This window comes from Diabrotica virgifera, chromosome 3 (genome assembly GCF_917563875.1).
Source record: "Diabrotica virgifera virgifera chromosome 3, PGI_DIABVI_V3a".
Classification (NCBI taxonomy): domain Eukaryota; kingdom Metazoa; phylum Arthropoda; class Insecta; order Coleoptera; family Chrysomelidae; genus Diabrotica; species Diabrotica virgifera.
Genome location: NC_065445.1, coordinates 189,494,705 through 189,515,388, shown reverse-complemented (window position 1 = coordinate 189,515,388; position 20,684 = coordinate 189,494,705). Strand labels below are relative to the sequence as shown.

The 20,684-nt window shown below is 34.8% G+C and overlaps 1 protein-coding gene across 1 annotated transcript in view; it reads right to left on the bottom strand.

Moving 5' to 3' along the window:
- Positions 1–20,684, bottom strand: part of LOC114329238 (glucose dehydrogenase [FAD, quinone]-like) — a 168,882-nt gene that overhangs the window by 21,724 nt on the left and 126,474 nt on the right. The window contains exon 7 of the mRNA XM_028278281.2: positions 17,110–17,253. Coding sequence (XP_028134082.1) covers positions 17,110–17,253 — 144 coding nt within the window. The remainder of the gene's footprint in view (positions 1–17,109; positions 17,254–20,684) is intronic.

Here is a 20,684-nt window from a genome sequence, read left to right as displayed (position 1 = left end):
ATTTGTATTTTTAACATTAAAAGGTACACTTGAAGTAAGTTTATCTAAAAAAAGTCTACAACTGAAAAAAATATGTAGTTTTATTTCCGTATAAATAAATTAATCTATTATAACAAAACAAAAGCAAGTTTGACATTAAATAATGCGATAGTTAGATGGCTCTACTCAAGCTACTTGGAAACAAAAAAAGAATGAAGAAAATCGCTCCCTGGGAAGTCGAGAAAATGCATTTTTTTAACGTATACCGATTTTGAATTTTGAGATTACATTTTCTCCAACCTAATTTTTGATTGGAATTTTGGTATTTTTCGCAATTTTCACACGTATTATCGATAGTTTTTATTATAATAATATGTGTTATGAGTTATGAGTGTTCTAAAGATATGAAAATTGGTGTGGAGAAAAAGAACAAAAATAAAAAGGTGACGGTTTGAAAATTATGATCCTATTGTTTATATCTTTGGCGTAAATTTCGGTCAACTTTGACCAGATGTATCTCAGAAACCACTCATCATAATTAAACGTTTTTTCTTTTAGAAGAAGCGTCATGCCGCTGTTTTTCCAATACCGTTTTCATAATTTAATTTAGTTTAATATTTCCCGAAATATTTTATTTGTTTATAAGCCAAAAAATTGTTTATAATTTTAAAATATTCTTGAGGCCGCTTAAATAGTCCAATTTCAATTCTGTAAAGTACATTAGATAGGTATAGTGTTTTTATAAAAAAATCATAGTTATTCTTATGCATCGTAATTATTGTGGTTATTATAGCGACCGTAAATTTTTAATTTACAATTCAATTGTTGCTAAACCGTTTATTTAATTTCCATCGGCTTCTGGAATTATAATCTATATCAAAAGAGCTTTTACGTTACCAAGTTATTTAATTATTGATTACCAATTACTTATCTAAAATTTTAGTTGAAAATTTAAGATTTTGTTGGAAAAACCCCCATTTTCCGGGGAAAGCTTTCGTTGAAGTAAATCGGGGAAAACGCGTCTCTATGCAGAATTTAATTGCGGTGAATTTTTATTTGGGTGTTTTTGGTGTTAAATTAAAAGCTTTGGAGTTATAGAGCAAAAATTGAAAAAACACGATTTTCGGGCGCCATTTTGTTTATAAAAAAAGTAGCACACTATCTGCGGACTTTGCATATCTATATTATTAATACATACAATAATAAGATTCGATTCCAGCAATAAAATTGCTGGTAAATAAATTTTCCTTGTATTTTGCTAATTAGCCCAGAGTAAATACATGAAATACATTTTTAACAGTTTTTGTATTCAGCAAAATATACAGGGTGTGTCATTGGGAAACGGAAATGGTGAAAAGAGGTCACTGAGGCAGTTCTAGATATACTACATTTATTGCCTCACTGATTTTTATAGCCGAGTTACAGGGTGTTTTATCGATTTTGCCCGTTTATTTCTGGACCTATAACTTTGGAACCACCTTTTATACTTTCTTGATATTTGGTACACACAGGAGGTCGATTTAAATCTGCTCAGCAGTAAACTTCAAAATTACTAAGGTATTGCGAACAGATAAATCACCAAATTATTCATCATCATCATTCTCTTTGCCTTATCCCTATGCGGGGTCGGCTTCCCTAATTGCATTTCTCCACACAATTCTATCTTAGGTCATATCAATGTTAATCCCCTTTACCAACATGTCCTGTCTTATCGTCTCCCCCCAGGTCTTCTTTGGTCTTCCTCTCCTACTCCTTCCAGGAATCTGCACTTCAGCTATTCTTCGTATTGGGTGATTAACGTCTCGACGTTGAACATGACCAAACCTTCTTAACCTATGCTCTCTCATTTTGGCATCAATTGGTGCCACACCTAGACTTCCCCTAATATACTCATTTCTAATTTTATCCTTCTTTGTCACTCCACTCATCCATCTAAGCATTCTCATTTCCGCCACATGCATTCGTTGTTCCTCTTTCTTTTTCACTGCCCAACATTCAGTTCTGTGCATCATAGCCGGTCTTATGGCTGTTTTATAGAATTTTCCCTTCAGCTTCATTGGAATTTTTCTGTCACACAACACACCACTCGCTTCTTTCCACTTCATCCATCCAGCCCTAATTCTACTGCATGCATCTCCATCTATTTCTCCATTACTCTGTAATACCGATCCTAGGTACTTAAAACTATTGCTTTTCACAATCATTTCACCATCCAAAGATACCATTTTATTTGTAGTAACTCCATCTTTAAAAGAACATTCCAAATACTCTGTTTTTGTCCTACTAAGTTTTAAACCTTTTTCCTCCAGAGCTTGTCTCCACTGTTCCAGTTTTTGTTCTAAATCTCTTTCACTATTTCCTATTAACACTACATCATCAGCATACATTAGGCACCATGGAATACTACCCTGTAGTTTCGCTGTTATCTGGTCCAAAACTAATGAGAATAAATAAGGACTAAGCACCCAGCATTGGTGCAATCCTACTTTCACCTGAAATTTATCAGTCTCTCCCACACCTGTCCTAACACTAGTTGTTACTCCCTCATACATATCTCTCACAATCTTTACATATTCGCCAGGGACTCCTTTCTTATTGAGTGCCCACCACAGAACCTCTCGAGGAACTCTATCATATGCTTTCTCAAGATCAATGAATACCATATGAGCGTTGGTCTCTTTATTCCTGTATTTTTCAATCAGTTGCCTTACAATGAAAATTGCATCTGTTGTTGATCTGCCCTGCATAAAGCCAAATTGATTATCGCATATTTCGGTTTCTTCACGTATCCGTCTATCAATTACTCTCTCCCATATTTTCATGGAGTGGCTAAGTAGTTTTATAGCCCTGTAGTTTGTGCATTGTTGTATGTCTCCCTTGTTTTTGTAGACAGGTACTAATATACTGCTTCTCCATTCGTCTGGCATTTGTCCAACTTCCATAATTCTATTAAATAGACCTGCTAGCCAACTTGTTCCTGTCTCTCCCAATGCTCTCCACACTTCCCCAGGAATATAATCTAGTCCGACTGCTTTTCCTTTCTTTATTTTTTGAAGCGCTTGAGCCACTTCCTCGTTTGTTATTCTGGTAACCATTGCTGATACTGTCTCCGTTAACTCCACAGGCTGTCTGTCAAATTCTTCATTTAATAGACTGTCAAAATAATTTCTCCATCTCTTTTTGACATCCTTTTCGTGAATTAGTATTTTTCATCAAATCACCAAATTATTGCAAAGTGTAAATAAGTGAGTTAAGTAATTTAGAGTGTAAACTGAACAAGAATTTTGAAAGTAAGATCCAAATTATTAACCTAACCTAGTTTTAATAAAAATATATTTTTAATTACTAACAGTAAAACAATAATTATCATAAAGTTTTTTGGCACTGAGAAGAGGTCAAGGTCCTATGGGTTGACTAGCCGGGGCTTCTTACCGCAGTGCTAATTACTAATAGATAAAATTAATTACTTCTACCTATCGAAAAATACAGAGTCGTAATATTATTGTTGATATAAATAAATAATCGATAATTAAACAATTTTTAAATAATTTTAAAAGTAAAATAAAAATTTAATAATTATATTTAATAATATTAATAGTAATAACTAAATAAAGAAATAGGTCTCCAAATAAAAACACAATGAGTGCACACAGAGGTGAAGCTGGAAGCGAGGTAGAAACAGACGAAGAAACTAAACGGAAGAGAACGGAAGGAAACGAGGACAGTTTTGAAAGAAGCAAAAAACAAACACAGAACAACACAGAAAAATGTACCAGACAAAGATACAAATGCAGTTATGATTAGAATGATGAAAGAACTTATGGGGAAAAATAAAGAAATGATGAACAAAATAAAACAAGTGAAGAAGGAACAAGCCGAAAACAATAAGCAATTAATGGAAATGAGGCAAGATAATCAGAACTTGAAAAGAGAAGTAAAGCAACTACAGGAAAGAATCGAATACATAGAAAAATACAGTAAGAAGAAAAATCTGATAATATCAGGATTAAAAATGGACACAAACGACGATAGAAACATAAGACAAGGGATGGAAAATTTCCTAACCAGAGAGCTGCAAGTAAAAGTGAAATTAAGAAACGCCACAAAAATTGGGGAGAATCTCTGTGTTATAGAAACGGAAACAATGACTGAAAAAATGGAGATATTGAAAAACAAGAGAAAGTTAAAAAATCACAACGAACGCATTTACATAAACAGCGACCTAACGATGAAAGAAAAAGAAATACAGAAACAAATAAGCAAAGTGGCGAAAGAAAAAAGAGAAAAAGGAAAAATGGCAAGAATTGGGTACAAAAAGTTAATAGTAGACGGTAGAGAATGGAGATGGGATGAAGAAAACGAGCAGCTATACGAAATAAAAAAGGAGAAGCTACACAAGGGGGGTCAAAAAACTAATAAATAATGATCAACATGGGAAAAATGGTAACGACATGGCTACAATAAGGACGATGAATTCGGCGAAAGGAAAAGAAGATAAAAAAGGAAATAAACAAATTGAAAATGTATTGAAAGTGGGCACATGGAATGTAAGAGGGACCTACGATGAAGGAGCATTAATAAATTTAGATGAAATACGAGAGAAATATAGAATCGAAATAATGGCCTTGCAAGAAACCAAGCAACTAGGAAGTGAAATAGTAAAAGTTGGGAAAAGTACCCTTTTTAAAAGCGGCGGGCCAAATAGATACCTGGGGATGGGTTTTATGGTGTCAGACAAAATAAAACGAGTAGTAACTGACTTCCAAGCAATTACAGAAAGACTGTGCTATTTAAGATTGCGCGGAAAGTATAGAAAAATCAGCATAATTAATGCACATGCTCCTACAGAAGAGAAAGACATGGAAATAAAAAATGAGTTCTATGAACAACTCGGTGAGCTAATTGGGAAAATACCAAGATATGATATAAAAATAATTGTGGGAGATATGAATGCGAAAGTAGGAAGAGAAGAAATTTATAAGAATATAACAAGGGGTAAAAGCCTACATAAAGAAAGTAATGGCAATGGCAAAAAACTAATAGAACTTTCAATGGAACATAACCTTAAGATCGGAAGTACGCAATTTCATCATAAAGATATACACAAAATAACCTGGATCTCTCCTGATGGGAAAACGAGAAATCAAATAGATCATGTTCTCACTGAAAGAAAACACAACAGATCTGTGACTGATTGTAAAAGCTACAGAGGAGCAGATGCGGACAGTGATCATATATTGACAATAGTCAAACTTAAGCAAGAAATTCACAAACTACCAAGAAAAGGAACACAACGGAAAAAATACCAATTAGAGCGGCTTCAAGATAAAGTGGTAGCAAAAAGAACAGTGGAAGAGATAAACAAGAGATTGGAAAGGATCAAGACGGGGAACATAGAAGAGGAATCGGAACTAATACAAGCAGCTGTGATAGAAGCGGCAGACCTTAGCATTGGGAAAGCAGAAAAAGAAAAGAGAGAACAATGGTTTGATGAGGACTGCAAAAGAATTCTAGTGCAGAGAAACAACGCAAAAATGGAAAATATTAGAAGCAATACAGAAAAAAGTAAAGAGTATTATAAAGACAAAAGTAGAGAAGCGAAACGATTATGCAGGCAAAAGAAGAGAAAATCACTGGAAAAGCAACTAGAAATAATAGAAGAAAACTATGTCCAAAAAGAAGGTAAACATTTTTATCAAGGAGTAAAAAAAACACGAGGGAGTCAAAATAAATGCTCAATGTTTTGCAAAAATAAAGATGGTAAGTTGCTGGGAGACAAGACAGAAAAATTGAATAGATGGGCAGAATACTTCGGAGAATTATTAAACGATAAAGACCAAACAGAAACAGACATGCAACAGCGAGGGCAAAAAATCGAACAACAACAAATACAAGAAGCGGAACCACAACAAACACAATCACCGACAGAAATCGAGATAATAACAGTAATAAAAGACCTAAAAAATAATAAAAGTGCCGGAGAAAGCGGAGTGCCAGCAGAGATATTAAAGGTAGGACGAAATATACTGCAGCAAAAAATAGCTCGACTTATAACGAAAATATTTGAAAACGAAAAAATGCCGGAGCAATGGAACACAGCACTCATCTGCCCAATTCACAAGAAAGGTGATAAGACCATATGTGCAAATTACAGAGCACTGTATTAGCAAAAATTATAAGAACTAGATTAAAATCTTATGAATCAGCGATAATAGGAGAATACCAGGCTGGTTTCAGACATGGAAGAGAAACAACCGATCAAATTTTTTTGCTAAAATTATTACAAAACAATAGTTATGAACAAAATCTAGGCTTGCATATGCTCTTTATCGATTTTAAACAGGCTTACGACTTCATCTCACGAAACGGGCTATACGAAGCTATGAGAGCACTAGGAATATCAGAGAAACTGATACGATTAGTTAAAATGACGTTAACCAACACAGTCAATAAAGTCATGATAGAAGGCAGTTTTTCAAATCAGTTTAACGTCAACAGAGGATTAAAACAAGGGGACCCCCTGTCAACGGATTTATTCAATCTAGTACTAGAAAAGATAATTAGAGGAGCCAATATCCAGACAAGCGGCACAATTCTTAACAGAAGACAACATTGTGTAGGTTCTGCAGATGATCTGGTGTTTCTGACACGTTCAAGAGTAGAACTTCAAAAAATGTTCAAGCAATTTGAAGAAGAAGCAAAAAAATATGGCCTGACTATAAACCAAGGAAAAACCAAGTATATGGAAATGAGAGGAGAAAATGCTGAAGAAAATAAGTGGGCAAGAAAATAACTCTAAGGGCAAATGACAAAGATTATAAATTTGAGAAGGTAACTAAATTTGAGTACCTTGGAGTAACAGTTACAAATAGAGGAGACGAAGAGAGAGAGAGAGAGAGAGAGAGAGAGAGAGAGAGAGAGATAGATAAATGGTTGTTGAAAGGTAGCAAAGCAGTAGGTTCATTAAACGCACTGTTGAAGGCAAAAAACGTGTTCAGGGCAGCCAAGATCCGAGCGTATGAAACAATAGTGAGACCAACGGTGTTGTATGTATGTGAAACTTGGACAATGAACCAGAAAGAAGAAAAAAAGCTAGAGATTTGGGAGAGAAAAATATTAAGAAAAATTTTTGGTGGTATAAAGGAGGCTAACGGGGAATGGCACAGAAGAACAAACCAGGAGCTAATGGAGATGTATAAGAAACCTAAAATAACTCAGAAAATCAAGGCACAGAGAGTTAGATGGTTGGGTCATGTTTTACGAATGCCACAAGAAAGAAACGTCCGAAGAGTTTTATCAGCAGGAGAACAAGGGAAGAAAAAAAGAAGGAGACCACGAAGGAAGTGGTTTGATGCCGTCCAGACTGACCTAGAAGAAATGGGTACAAGAGACTGGAGAGGACAAGTACAGGACCGCAAAAAGTGGAAGAAATTAGTCAAAACTATCGAAGCCAAGGGCCTCTAAGGCCTCCCACTACTAATCATATGAAAAATTATAAATTCATTGTGACCTTGAAACAACACCCTGCATATTAAAATTTTCAAAATCCGTTTGCATCTTTGAAAAGAGTACAAACAATTAAGTTTAATGGTTTGCTTCAATTTTTTGGCCAGATGATTTAATGGGTTTAATTTTGAAAGAATATTGAAATTTTTAAGAACTCGAGCTTAAAAAGCAGGTACTATTAACTTTTAATAATAAATTAGTAAAGTTCATGAACAAATACTCATTTTAAAAATAATTAATACTGATCTACTAAATTGGAACGACCCATTTAGTAGTCACAAATCACAGGTCCGGATTAACAAATAAACATAAAGTAATTGTAACCTGGACACAGCACCCTGCATATTGAAATTTTCAAAATCCGTTTGCACATTTGGAGAGTGCACAAAAACTGAGTTTACAGGCTCGCTTTAATTTTTTGCGCAGAAAATTTAATGACTTGTAATTTTGAAATTAAATATATTGAAATTTTTAAAAACTCTGAAATTAAAAAGCAGGTTTTTAAAGCACTTTTAATAATAAATTATTAAAGTTAATGAATACTTATTCATTCGTTTTCAAAATAATCAATAATTATTTACTGCATTGGAACGACCCACTTTCTAACCACAAGAAAAATCCAGGTACGGATTAACAAAAAAATATAACGTAATAGTGACCTTGAAACAACACCATGTATAAAACTTACTAAGGAAGTAAAACTTCACTTGTAGGTAAATGGTATATAAATTTATTATAAATTTAAATTATTATAATTATAAATTATTTTAAATTTATATACCATTTACCTACAAGTGAAGTTATACTTCCTTAGTAAGTTTTTTATTATGGTATACAGCCAATGAGAGGAATCTTTTCCTTTAAACACCATGTATATTAAAATTTTCAAAATCCGTTTGAACATTTAAAAACTAAGTTTAATGGCTCGCTTACATTTTTTGCGCAGACAATTTAGTGGCATTACTTATTATATCGAAATTATATCGAAATTTTTGTTATGAGTTTTCAGCGTTCTTAAAAATTTCGAGTAATAAATTATTATTAAAAGTTAATAATATCTGCTTTTTAATGTCAGTGCTCTAAAAAAATTTTAATATATTTAATTAAAGTCAAAATTAAAGTCATAACATTTTCGGGTATAATATCACAAGAAAGTGAAAATAAATTGAAAATAATGCGACAGTTTTTCGAAAATTTGTTGTCTGGCAATGGACACGAGAGCCCGCAGGGCTCGAGTGGCTATTGCCCAATGACAACAAATTTGAGTAAAAATGAAGCATTATTTTCTTATTTATTCTTACTGTCGTGTGATATTCGTAAGATTATTTTTCAATACGTATATTATGGATATTTTCTTAAATGTGACAGTTGTCAAAACTAGGAAACTGGTTGCCATTAAACAGAAACAATCTACTTAAAAAAATTCTATCGGTAATTTTCTTCAGCAGATAATTCTCAGTATAATTTTAATCTGATTGGACAGAATTAAACACGTGATCAAATATCTTGCTATACGAATGGAAGTTAAAATCATTAAAAAATAATCTGCGCAAAAAATTAAAGCGAATCTATGAACTCAGTTTTTTGTGCTCTTTTCAAATGTTTTTTTCTCTCTGATTCTGGCCTTGGTTTAGAACTAGAACCTTTAGCCACGTAATTGTATAACTTATCACTAAGTCAGGTGTAACGTGTAGTGTGTGTGTGTTGAGTAAGTGTCTTGTTACTTTGCAAAGTCGACGTCATTGTCTTTGCGAAGAGACGCTAATTGTATCCAAACGTCTGCGGTCCCTCCGGTGAGTATCGATCCCACAAGGAGAGAAACTATTTTCATTTATTAATTATTTTCAAATGTGCAAACATATTTTGAAAATTTCATTATACAGGGTATTGTTTCGAGGTTACAATTATTACTTTCAGTTTTTTTATTAATCCGGACCTGGACTTTTCTTGTGATTAATGAAGGGTTTTTCTAATGTAATAAAAAGTATTGATTATTTTTAAAATGAGTATTTGTTCATTAAATTTAATAACTTATTATTAAAAGTTAATGAAACCTGCTTTTTAATATCAGAGTTCTTAAAAATTTCAATATAATTTTAAAATAAACTCATTAAATTGTCTGGCCAAAAAATTGAAGCAAACTAATAAACTTAGTTTTTGTGCTCTTTTCAAATTAATATACAGGGTGGTTCTAAAGTTATGGGCCAAGAAAGAAATGGGCAAAATCGATAAAACATCCTGTAACTCGGTAATAAAAATTGGTGGAGCAATAAATGTACTATATCGAGAACCCCGTCAGTAATCTCTATTCACCATTCAAGTATTTCCGTTTCCCAATGAAACATCCTGTATAACGATACCTCAGTTCCATAGGGAAGCAACTCCAAAATTTCGTATTTAGAGTTAATTACGTATAAGGAAATGTTTATATGTTATAGAAAAGTCCACTTTTATCGATATCATGTAGCAAGTCAAAAATATTTTATTTTCCATTAAATAGTTATACAGCGTGTCAATTTGAAAAGGTACCACCCTCTATAATTTGGCCCCTATAGAAAATCTAAAAATATGCAAAAATACGTCAAATCTACATATTTCTGAGGGGACATTTTGTAAACCAGTTTTCAACTAAGTTACATCAATTTTGTAGCGAGGGCGGACACAACCTCAAAATATTTAATGGAAAGGGGGTTGAGTGATACCTCATTTTAAAAGTCGTTCAACTACATCTTCAAAAATACCACATACATTATATATTTCTTTTCAGTACTTTTGGAAAAATTTTGTACTCATTATTCCAAAAAATTGTTGGAGTTCTGACCTCGATATTTAATATCTTTACGGTTTCACTTGATTTTTCCAAAAGTACTAAAAAGAAATATAATGTATGGTAAGGTAATTTTGAAAAGGTGGTTGAACAACATTTAAAATAAGGTATCACTCAACCCCCCTTTCCATTAGATTCCAAGATTTTGAGAGTAGTGTTTATCCCCGCTAGAGAGTTGATGTAATTTAGTTAAAAACTCGTCGACAAAATATCCCACTCACAAATAAATTTGACATTTTTTGCATATTTTCAGATTTTCTATAGGAACCAAATTATAGTGGGTGGTACCTTTTCAAATTGACACACTGTATATCTCCTTACGATATTATTAGACCACGGCATTTAAGAAAAAATAAATCGATTTTTAAATGCAGCACCTAGAGACTTGCAACTTTTTGCATTGTTTTCAGGATGACGTCAGGAAAAAAGTCTACAATAGAAAAATGGAGGAAATACATAATTGCATTTTAAAGTGCATAACATGCAATCAGGGACGCGCCAAGTAACTTCGGCGCCGTCGTGCAATATATTGATAAGCGCCTTTATCAAAATTACCAGGGTAGAAAGAAATATTATAATCAATCACTCTTTCACATTTTAACGTGGAAAACTATATACATCTACCTAGATTTTTTTTAAGGAAACTATAAGTAGGTACACAGTACACAAGTACACTTATAAAAAATAATATATTCTTCTTCTTCCTTCTTGTATGTAGGTTTTAAAGCCTGCTTCTTCTTCAACATTAGCCTTATAAATTGTTTAAATTATCGCACCATCTTTTTTTTGGTGTGCCAATACTTCTTCGTCCATTTGGTGACTTATCTCGTGCTATTCGTACTATCGGGGAAAGAAGGAAAAACATTCATAACTCAAAAAGAAATTGCCCAAAGATGGACACAATTCTTCGCAGAACTCTATGAAGAAGGAATTGAATCACAAATAGAGATGGAAGAAACTGAGAGAAACGAAACATTAATCATAAGAAACGACGAATTTACGAAGGACGAAATAAGGTACGCTATAAACCTTTTAAAAAACGACAAAGCGGCTGGTGTTGATGGAATTCCCGCAGAACTGATAAAATCACACTTAAACTTCTCAGTGGATATGTACTACTTACTATTTAAAAAAATTTGGATCGAGGAAAAGATACCAAAAGATTGGGGTGAAGGAGTTATAATAAAGCTACCAAAGAAAGGAAATCTCACACTATGCGAAAACTGGAGACCAATCACTCTTCTCACTGTAGCTACCAAAATAATGGCCAGAATAATATTGGAGAGAATTAAAGATCCCATAAATGAAAAATTAAGAATTAACCAAATAGGATTCAGACCGAACAGTTCCTGTATTGACCATACAAATACCCTAAGAATCATCCTGGAACAATCAGCGGAAATGAATCAGGAAGTTTATATCAACTTTGTAGCCTTCGAAAAAGCGTTTGATTCAATAAATCGTAATATGATGTGGAGGATATTAAAACTCTATGGAATACCAGACAAATATATAAGAGTAATAAGGCTTTTATACGACGAATGTTTTGCCAGAGTTGAACATGAAGGGGAACTATCCCAACAAATAAGCATCAAAAAAGGAGTAAGACAGGGGTGTGTCTTGTCACCGACGTTGTTTATAATAGTCATAGATTGGATAATAAAACAAACTGAAGATAAAAAAACAGGTATACAATGGTCACCATTTAAAAAACTAGAGGATCTAGAGTTCGCTGACGACATATGCCTCATAACATCAAACAGACAACACATGCAAAACAAAATCACCAGATTGAACAACATAGCAAAAACAACCGGCTTAAAAATAAATCCCAAAAAAACGAAAATACTACCAAATGGGGAAACGAACGGAAACAATATATAGAGTGTCCCAAAAGTAGTGGAACGGTCGAATATTTCGCGAACTAAACATCGGATCGAAAAACTGAAAAATACGTGTTCAATCATTTTCAAAAATCTATCCAATGTCACTAAACACCAATCCCCACTACACCCCCTGGAGGTGGGGTAGGGGGTAACTTTAAAATCTTAAATGGAAATCCCCAGTTTTTCTTGCAAATTTGGATTCGTTACGTAAAAGTAGGCAACTTTTATTCAAGACGTTTTTTCGGACTGGATAGATGGCGCTATAATTGGGAAAAACGGTTTATCCAGATACCATAGGTAAATTATAGAAACAGTCTAATATCTCACGAAATACACTTCCAAATGAGAAACCAAAAAACAGATTTTTAATCTTTTTTGAAAACTTATCGAATAACACCAAACATGACCCTCCAACCCACCCCCTGTATGTGGGGTGGGGGTAACTTTAAAATCTGAAATAGCAACCCCCACTTTTTATTGCAGATTTGGATTCGTCATAAAAAATTAAGCAACATTTATTCGAAACATTTTTTAAAATTTCTGATAGATGGCGCTAATAAATCGAATTTTTCCAATTAAGGCGCCATCTATTAACAATTCTAAAAAATGTTTCGAATAAATGTTACTTAATTTTTCATGACGGATCCGAATCTGTAATAAAAAGTGGGGGTTTGCTATTTAAGATTTTAAAGTTACCCCCCACCCCACATTCAGGGGGTGGGTTGGAGGGTCATGTTTGGTGTTATTCGATAGGTTTTCGAAAAAGATTAAAAATCTGTTTTTTAGTTTCTCATTTGGAAGTGTATTTCGTGAGATATTAGACCGTTTCTATAATTTACCTATGGTATCTGGATAAATCGTTTTTCCCAATTATAGCGCCATCTATCCACAGTCCGAAAAAACGTCTTGAATAAAAGTTGCTTACTTTTATGTAACAAATTAAAATCTGCAAGAAAAACTGGGGGTTTCCATTTGAGATTTTCAAGTTACCCCCACCCCACCTCCAGGGGGTGTAGTGGGGGTTGGTTTTTGGTGTCATTGGATAGATATTTGAAAATTATTGAACACGTATTTTCAGTTTTTCGATCTGATGTTTAGTTCGCGAAATATTCGACCGTTCCACTACTTTTGGGACACCCTGTATATTTGGAAGGGAAACAAGTAGAAGAAGTAAAAGATTTCTGTTATTTGGGCAGTCTGCTAAACACAACAGGAGGCACAGAAAAGGACATAACACAAAGAATAAGCTTCGCACAAAACGCTTTCAACTCTTTGCGCAAGATATGGGCCTCGACAAACATCAGCAGAAGAACAAAGCTACGATTATTTGAAACTAATGTAAAGTCTGTCCTGATATATGGAGCAGAAACATGGAAACACCATAAAAAATTCTTTCAGAAAATACAATCCTTCATTAACAGGTGCCTACGTATTATACTGAGAATATTTTGGCCAAACAAAATTACTAATGACGAATTGTGGAGAATAACAAATGAAGAAAGGATAGAACATACAATAAAAAACGGAAATGGAAGTGGATAGGACACACCTTACGAAAACCAGCAACAAATATTGCTAGACAAGCTCTACATTACGATGCTCAAGGCAAAAGAAGAATGGGTAGACAATCTTATACGTGGAAAACAACAATAGAGAAAGAACTCAAAGAAAATAAGTTAACATGGAACGATGCAAAAAATATAGCAAAAAACAGAAGAGAATGGAGAAAACTAGTAAACAAAATTGGACGGAACTCAACAGATGATGCGTGGGACTAGCAACCTCACCATCATTCCTCATGCTACTTGAAACACCACAAGGTGCCCTTTGCTCCACTTGGAGATGTATGATTATGATGATGATGATTCGTACTATCCTATCCTCTACCATTCCACTAATGTGTTCGTTCCACTCCTGTTTCCGTTTTGTCACACATCCATTTATGTCTTCTACATTGCATGCTCTTCTTATGATTTCGCTTCTCTCTCTATCCAACAGACTTTTCCCTGTTTTTTGTCGAAGTATTTTCATCTCTGTTTTTTCTAGTAGTCTGCGATTTGTTTTTAAACCAAGAGGAGTAATTCAAATTTACCGCGCCATAATTCTTGTTTGTAATTGATCCAACCTCAGGCAAGTTTACTCCCCTGTTATCAAATTTTGACACTAATGACATTTATGAAATTTTGACAGTACTGGCATTTCATAGGTTAATTAATATAATATTGATTATATTAATTAATATAATTTAATATTAATATAATATAATAGGTTATATCGGCGATTTTTTGTGTTTTCTGCGTTATTTCTTTAACTTTTAGATTTTTAGTCTGCTTTTATATAAAAAAACAGTTGTTTTTAGAACTCTTTAGCAACATAATAGTAGAATATAATATTTATGGATTACCGTCGAAGGCCGACATGATCAACCAAAAAAGAAGATGTATTTTGTGATTTTTCTAGTAACTTTCTTGGGTGTGAATCTGTCTTTTTATTTACTCCTCCTGGTTTAAAAATAAACTACAGGGTGTCCAGAAACTCTACCGACAAACGAAGATAGGAGATTCCGCAGATAATTTTAAGATATTTTAATCCAATTCACCTAGTCCGAAAATGCTTCCTAAGGGAAACATTTGAAGGAAAGCTCTTTGAAGATGGCGTCTTGTAATTAGTTTTTCTTAAATAACTCCAGAACGGTTCTATTGAAAAAAAAACAAAAATTGGTACACATATTTATCTTCTAAGAGATAAATCGATTCCATGTATTGCGAATTTCTAGTACCGGTCATAATATACATATGCGTCCGTTTTGGGATCGTATTTGGGATCGTTGCAGACGAATACGCCATCAGAACCGACTTCCGAAAACCGAAAAACCTCAAATTTCCAGAAGATGACGTGCATGTCAGTCACCCTGGGCACTAAGTGCTCCGAGGGTCGGTTTTGATGTCATATTCGTATTCAGCAACCCCAAAAACCCAAGGAGTAATCTGTTTGTGTCAATTTAGTGCCGAAAACCCTTGAAACTCCAGAAGATGACGTGCGTCAGTAGTGATCCTGGACACCAGTTGCTCCGGGGTCGGTTCTGATGACGTATTCGTGTTCAGCGATCCTAAAAACCCACCGAGTAATCTGTTTGCATCAATTTAGTGCCGAAAACCCTCGAAACTCCAGATGACGTGCCTTACCAGTAACCCTCTGGGCACCAGGTGCATCGGGGGTCGGTTCTAATTGCGTATTGCATTGACTGCATATTAACAATATCTCTGTAAGTCAATGTATTGATTCCCGGATCCCGCCACTAGGAGGCACTTTCTACTTCTAACCCTTTCTTCTTTGGACGTCGACTTCTTTTTCCCCATTGCTCCCCACTTGCTCCTTTAACAGCCGTCTGTAGTCCTCCGAAAATTTTTAAAGGACACTTTCCTTTTCCAGATCTCTACTTTCTTTTCCTCCTGCTGGTTCATCGTCCACATTTCGCTGGCATACATCACCGTGAGTCTTATTATTGTCTCGTAAACTCACAGTTTATTTGTCTTTGGCACATTTTTTGCTTTCAGTATCGAGTTTATAGTAGGGGAGCAAAGTATGCTAAATGTGCAGTCACTCGATCGTTATGGGGACCTATTTTGTTGTGAAGAGTAGGTCCTAAAACCAAAAAAAGTTAAGTAAAGTTTTCCATTTTAGTGGGCGCTTGCCATTTTTTAATTTAATTTTCCATTTCCAACAATCGTTTTTTCCGATTATAATATCTATCCGATCTATCCATAATTCGAAAAAATGTTTCGAATAAGAGTTACTTATTTTTACGTAAGGAATCCAAATCTGCAATAAAAACTTGGGGCTCCTACTTAAGATTTTAAAGTATCCCCCACCCCACCTCTGTGGGGGGTCGTGTTTGGTGTCATTCGATAGATTTTTCAAAAATATTGAATAAGTGTACTTTACAGTTTTTCGATCTGATGTTCATTTCGAGAAATATCGCGGGAATCGTATTTAAAATATTAAATTTATCCCCCCACCCCTCTCCGTGGGAAGTCGTGTTTGGTATCATTCGATAGATTTTTAAAAAATATTGAGCACATATTTTTTAGTTTTTCGATGTCATTCATTTCGCGAAATATTCTCTTTTTTCTTGTGAAACTTTGGACTCACCCATTTCCTTACGGCCAGGCTCAAATCGTCAGATTTTTGAAATATACACTGTTTAGCATGTACTTAACTTACCTTATCTTAATCTGACAATTTCGAGTTTTTTAAGGATATATTTTTTTTTCGGGCCCCCCTTAACGAATCCCCTGTGTTAAGAGCCAATATATGGTAGAGGTACATCTGCAGGGTGCCAGGTTTCTCCCCATATGCTAATCTGACGCGCTCTAGTAACTGCAAAAATCAACCCTTGGGCTCCCTACCATTAGTGACAATACCGCTCTGACGCCCTTCATATTCTTTTATCTATCTCTTTTACTTCTTTTCCCGTGTTCATTATGATTACATCTAAGCATTGAAATTTTGTTAATTTCTCAAAATTATCACGAATGGGTTTTTAGAACACAGTCTCGCATTACTCACCTTAAACTACTTCAGAGATATGTCAACAATAGATCTGGCTAGTCATATGCCACTCAATGCATCGGGGTGTAACGCCAATATCAAGTACGGTGGTCTAGCTATCTTTGTCTGTCGTACGAGTGTGAGCGTATCTACCAAGAGGTGTGAGTAATGGAACGACAGTGACACAGAGGCGGCAGCCATCATATGCTAGAGAGAGATAGCTACGCGCCGGTAGAGAGAGATAGATAGACCACCGACCCGAACTGTTCCGCGTTACGTTATTTTTCGGACTGGCCTAATCTATTCTGTTATTATATCTATGAACTACTTACATTGACGGCTCTTTATCTACTGACTTACCATTTCTGACGAATTCCACACCGAACGCCCTCATTGTTGTGGGATTAATCAAAACTCGTGTAACGTGAGCATTTAAGGCTATGTGTATATTTTTTCTAAGCTTCACTGGCCTCAAAAACGCTTTCGCTGTTGAGCATCTTGATCCTAAAAGCAATATTTATACGTTATAATTAATTTCTTGCTTTGACACCGTGTTCTGGAAAGTTTAATAAAATAATCATGTCAAATATTCAGTTGAAAACACAATTTTTTTTATTTTTTCTCCGAATTCTAACGAACCTCAGCAATTGACGTGTTTGTCACATACATAGGAAATAAATCAAAGAACACAAGTTATATGGTGCCGATGTGTGCTGCCTCCCTTTCTTAATCCTTGATTACACGTAACGAGTATTATAGCGAGACAGTGCTCTCGGCTGAGTGCTCGTTTGGTATAAACATACTAACGGAGTACTTGGCTTGGCCGAGCACTCGACCCAGTCATATGGCGAGACAGTCACTCGGACCTTGTTCTATTTACTAGGCCGAGTCTTCGACCTCCCACCCTTCAATCGTATACTCGCCAATCCACTCGGTATGTGTAAACAACACTCGCTCTGTAACTGTGCACATTACCATTTTATCAGAGGAGACGACTTGTGTTAATCAATGTAATTTGTGATTCTCAAAAATAGCTAACAAATGGAACTCAGATAGGACAATAAAGTTGAGTTCAGTTGTATAAGTCACACCCGTGCTTTTGAAATTTCAAATCTTTGGAGTATAAAAATAAACAAAAACGTGGTGCAGCATATGTATCGATTGTAGAAGAAATAAATATTGTTGGTTTTAAAACACAAGAAGTCAAATAAAATAAAAAATTTAAATTCGACATATTCGAGCAACGAGATTTGGTTTTCTTAAAATCCATTGTCTATAGTCTATAGTTCAAAGAAGCTTATCTCCTTCTCATAATATATCCGTCAATATTCTTGTATAAGCAGGGGTCTAGGACGTTTCATCGCCGCCAGTTCATCGCCGCCGTTTCGATGCCGCCAGTTCATCGCCGGCCGATTCATCGCCGGCCGATTCATCGCCGGCCGATACATCGTCGGTCGGTTCATCGCCAATCAGTTAACAGCTATCTGATATATTTCCGAATTGTCGACAGTTACATTTATTATTTATTTTTAGTATTAATTAGGAATTCTAGGAAATGCGAGATATGACCATTCCCGTTGCCGTACTTAATCTTTTAATAGACTTTTAAACTTTTATAATATAAAATATATTATAATGATAATCTTTTAAATTTCACGGTCAACATTTAAAACCAAGAGAAACTGTTTCTTAAATTCGAAAAGAACCCAAAATTTCTGTACAAAAATTTAGGTGAAGTAGAACAGTAAATATAATAATATTTTTTATCATTTTAATTGTCATAAGTTTTGAACTGAATGTAACGTCGTGTCGTGTCATATCCCATAATACAAAATCAACTGACTAACTGGCGATGAAACGGCCGGCGATGAAACGGACGGCGATGAAACGGACGGCGATGAAATGGACTGGCGATGAACCGGCGGCATCGAAAGGGCGGCGATGAACCGGCGGCGATGAAACGTCCCATTCCGATAAGCAGTGGTATAAGTCGTTTAATATATTTTTAATGTTAGCTTTATGATCCATGATCCTTGTTATTGTGAATCGAAACTGAACTGACTCGCCTCCAAATTCAAAAATTGCCAAATACGTATAAACCATCTCTCGCCCTCACCACTGTCTCGGCCTAGTAACAGTTTGCTGTCTCGCCACTGTACTCGTTACGTGTAATCAAGCCATTAGCGATAAAAATAGTTAAAGTAATCTCGGAAATCGATAGAAGAGTCAACTTCATACATATGGTATAAAGAGAAAAATCAATGTGCCCCTATTATGTGAAATGAAGCCACTTATCGCAATTTCCTCGGGAGAATGCATAAGTATCTAGAAAGAAAATAGCACTACATATTAGTATGTCAATAACATATCGGGAATATATTATTTATATTTCAAAATATCATACAAATAAAATTAGAGTTTGATAATAATATTGAGAGTAAACTAAATATCAGACCAAATACTTACCAGGTCAAGATAGTATCATCAGTTTTTCTCATTATTTATGCTGTCAATAACTGGAGAATTTTCCTGCATCATTGCATGTGGTTGTCTTTTTAAAGACAAATCAAACGCTATGATATTTCTCATAGGGATTTTTAAGTTAATAGGCGAGGCAATAATGCACTAAAATTAGCCTTACCTCAGAAAAAAAAAACGAAAAGACAGATCTTAATAATTCTTTTTGCATTCGATCTATGAATGCGCCAGGAAACCTTGTGACCCATAGCCATGAGATAATATTGAAAAATTGCATTTGTGCATACAAAAAATACATTCTTAAAGTGCATCTCAGACAATAAAAGAAATTCAGAACTCATCAATTATCAGCGGAAATGAGTTCAGTTTTGTTACTAGGGGGTTTTTTGGATTCGCTGGGATCGGAAGTGATCTCCGGAGTACTTTGTGCCCAGGGTACCTACTGTTTATCTGGTCTTTTGTAATTTATGGCAAATTCGTTAAATAATTAGTCAAAAATCATTACTCGGGGGGTTTTTGTGGTCGCTGAAAACGAATATGACGTCGGAAGTGATCTCCGGAGTTGCCGGAGTACCTGGTGCCCAGATTACCTATTGTTTACCTCGTCTTTTGGAGTTTTCGGCAAATTCATTAAAAAATTAGTCAAAAATCATTACTTGGGGGGTTTTTGGGGTCGCTGAAAACGAATATGACGTCGGAAGACGTCTGTTTATTGTCTGTTTGAGATGCACTTTAAGAATGCATTTTTTGTATGCACAAATGCAGTTTTTCAATATTATCTCATGGCTCCGGGTCACAAAGTTTCCTGGCGCATTCACAAATCGAATGCAAAAAGAATTATTAAGATCAGTATTGTCGTTTTTTTTCGGAGGTTCAGTGCTTTATTGCTTCGACTATAAAGTTAGTTTCATGAACCAATAAGTCATCTACTCTAAAATGTATAATATACAGACTGTTTAGCTTCAATTAGATACACGCGCTATAAATGGCAACACTGCTTCCTCGCTATCCACCTAATCTTTATTCGCGCCGATTCATTCAGTCATTCGTCATTCTACAGTGGCAATGCAACTCGTTCTTATAAGCAATGTTGCCGATTTTAGCGCTTCCTTCATTGGGGTATCTCTATTCAAACACTAAACAATCTGTATGTCAAGAAAGAAGTCTTCTACTAGTCTTCTACTAGTCCAAACTATAACTGAGCCTCTAAGTCGGCGATTAAGTGTCTACCTGCCTATATTATTTTTCACAGATATGAAGAGACCAAAAGTCGGTTATTGATAGTGGATATTGCTTTTTTAAGGGCAACGTCATGATTTTGTTGGCCTTTTGTGACAGTTATATTATCATATTGTAATATAGACAACATTTCAAAACGCTATGGAATGTATGTATGGAAGTAATGAAGGAAACTCTTCCCCTTATTTATTCTCATTCGTGTTGGATCTGATAACAGG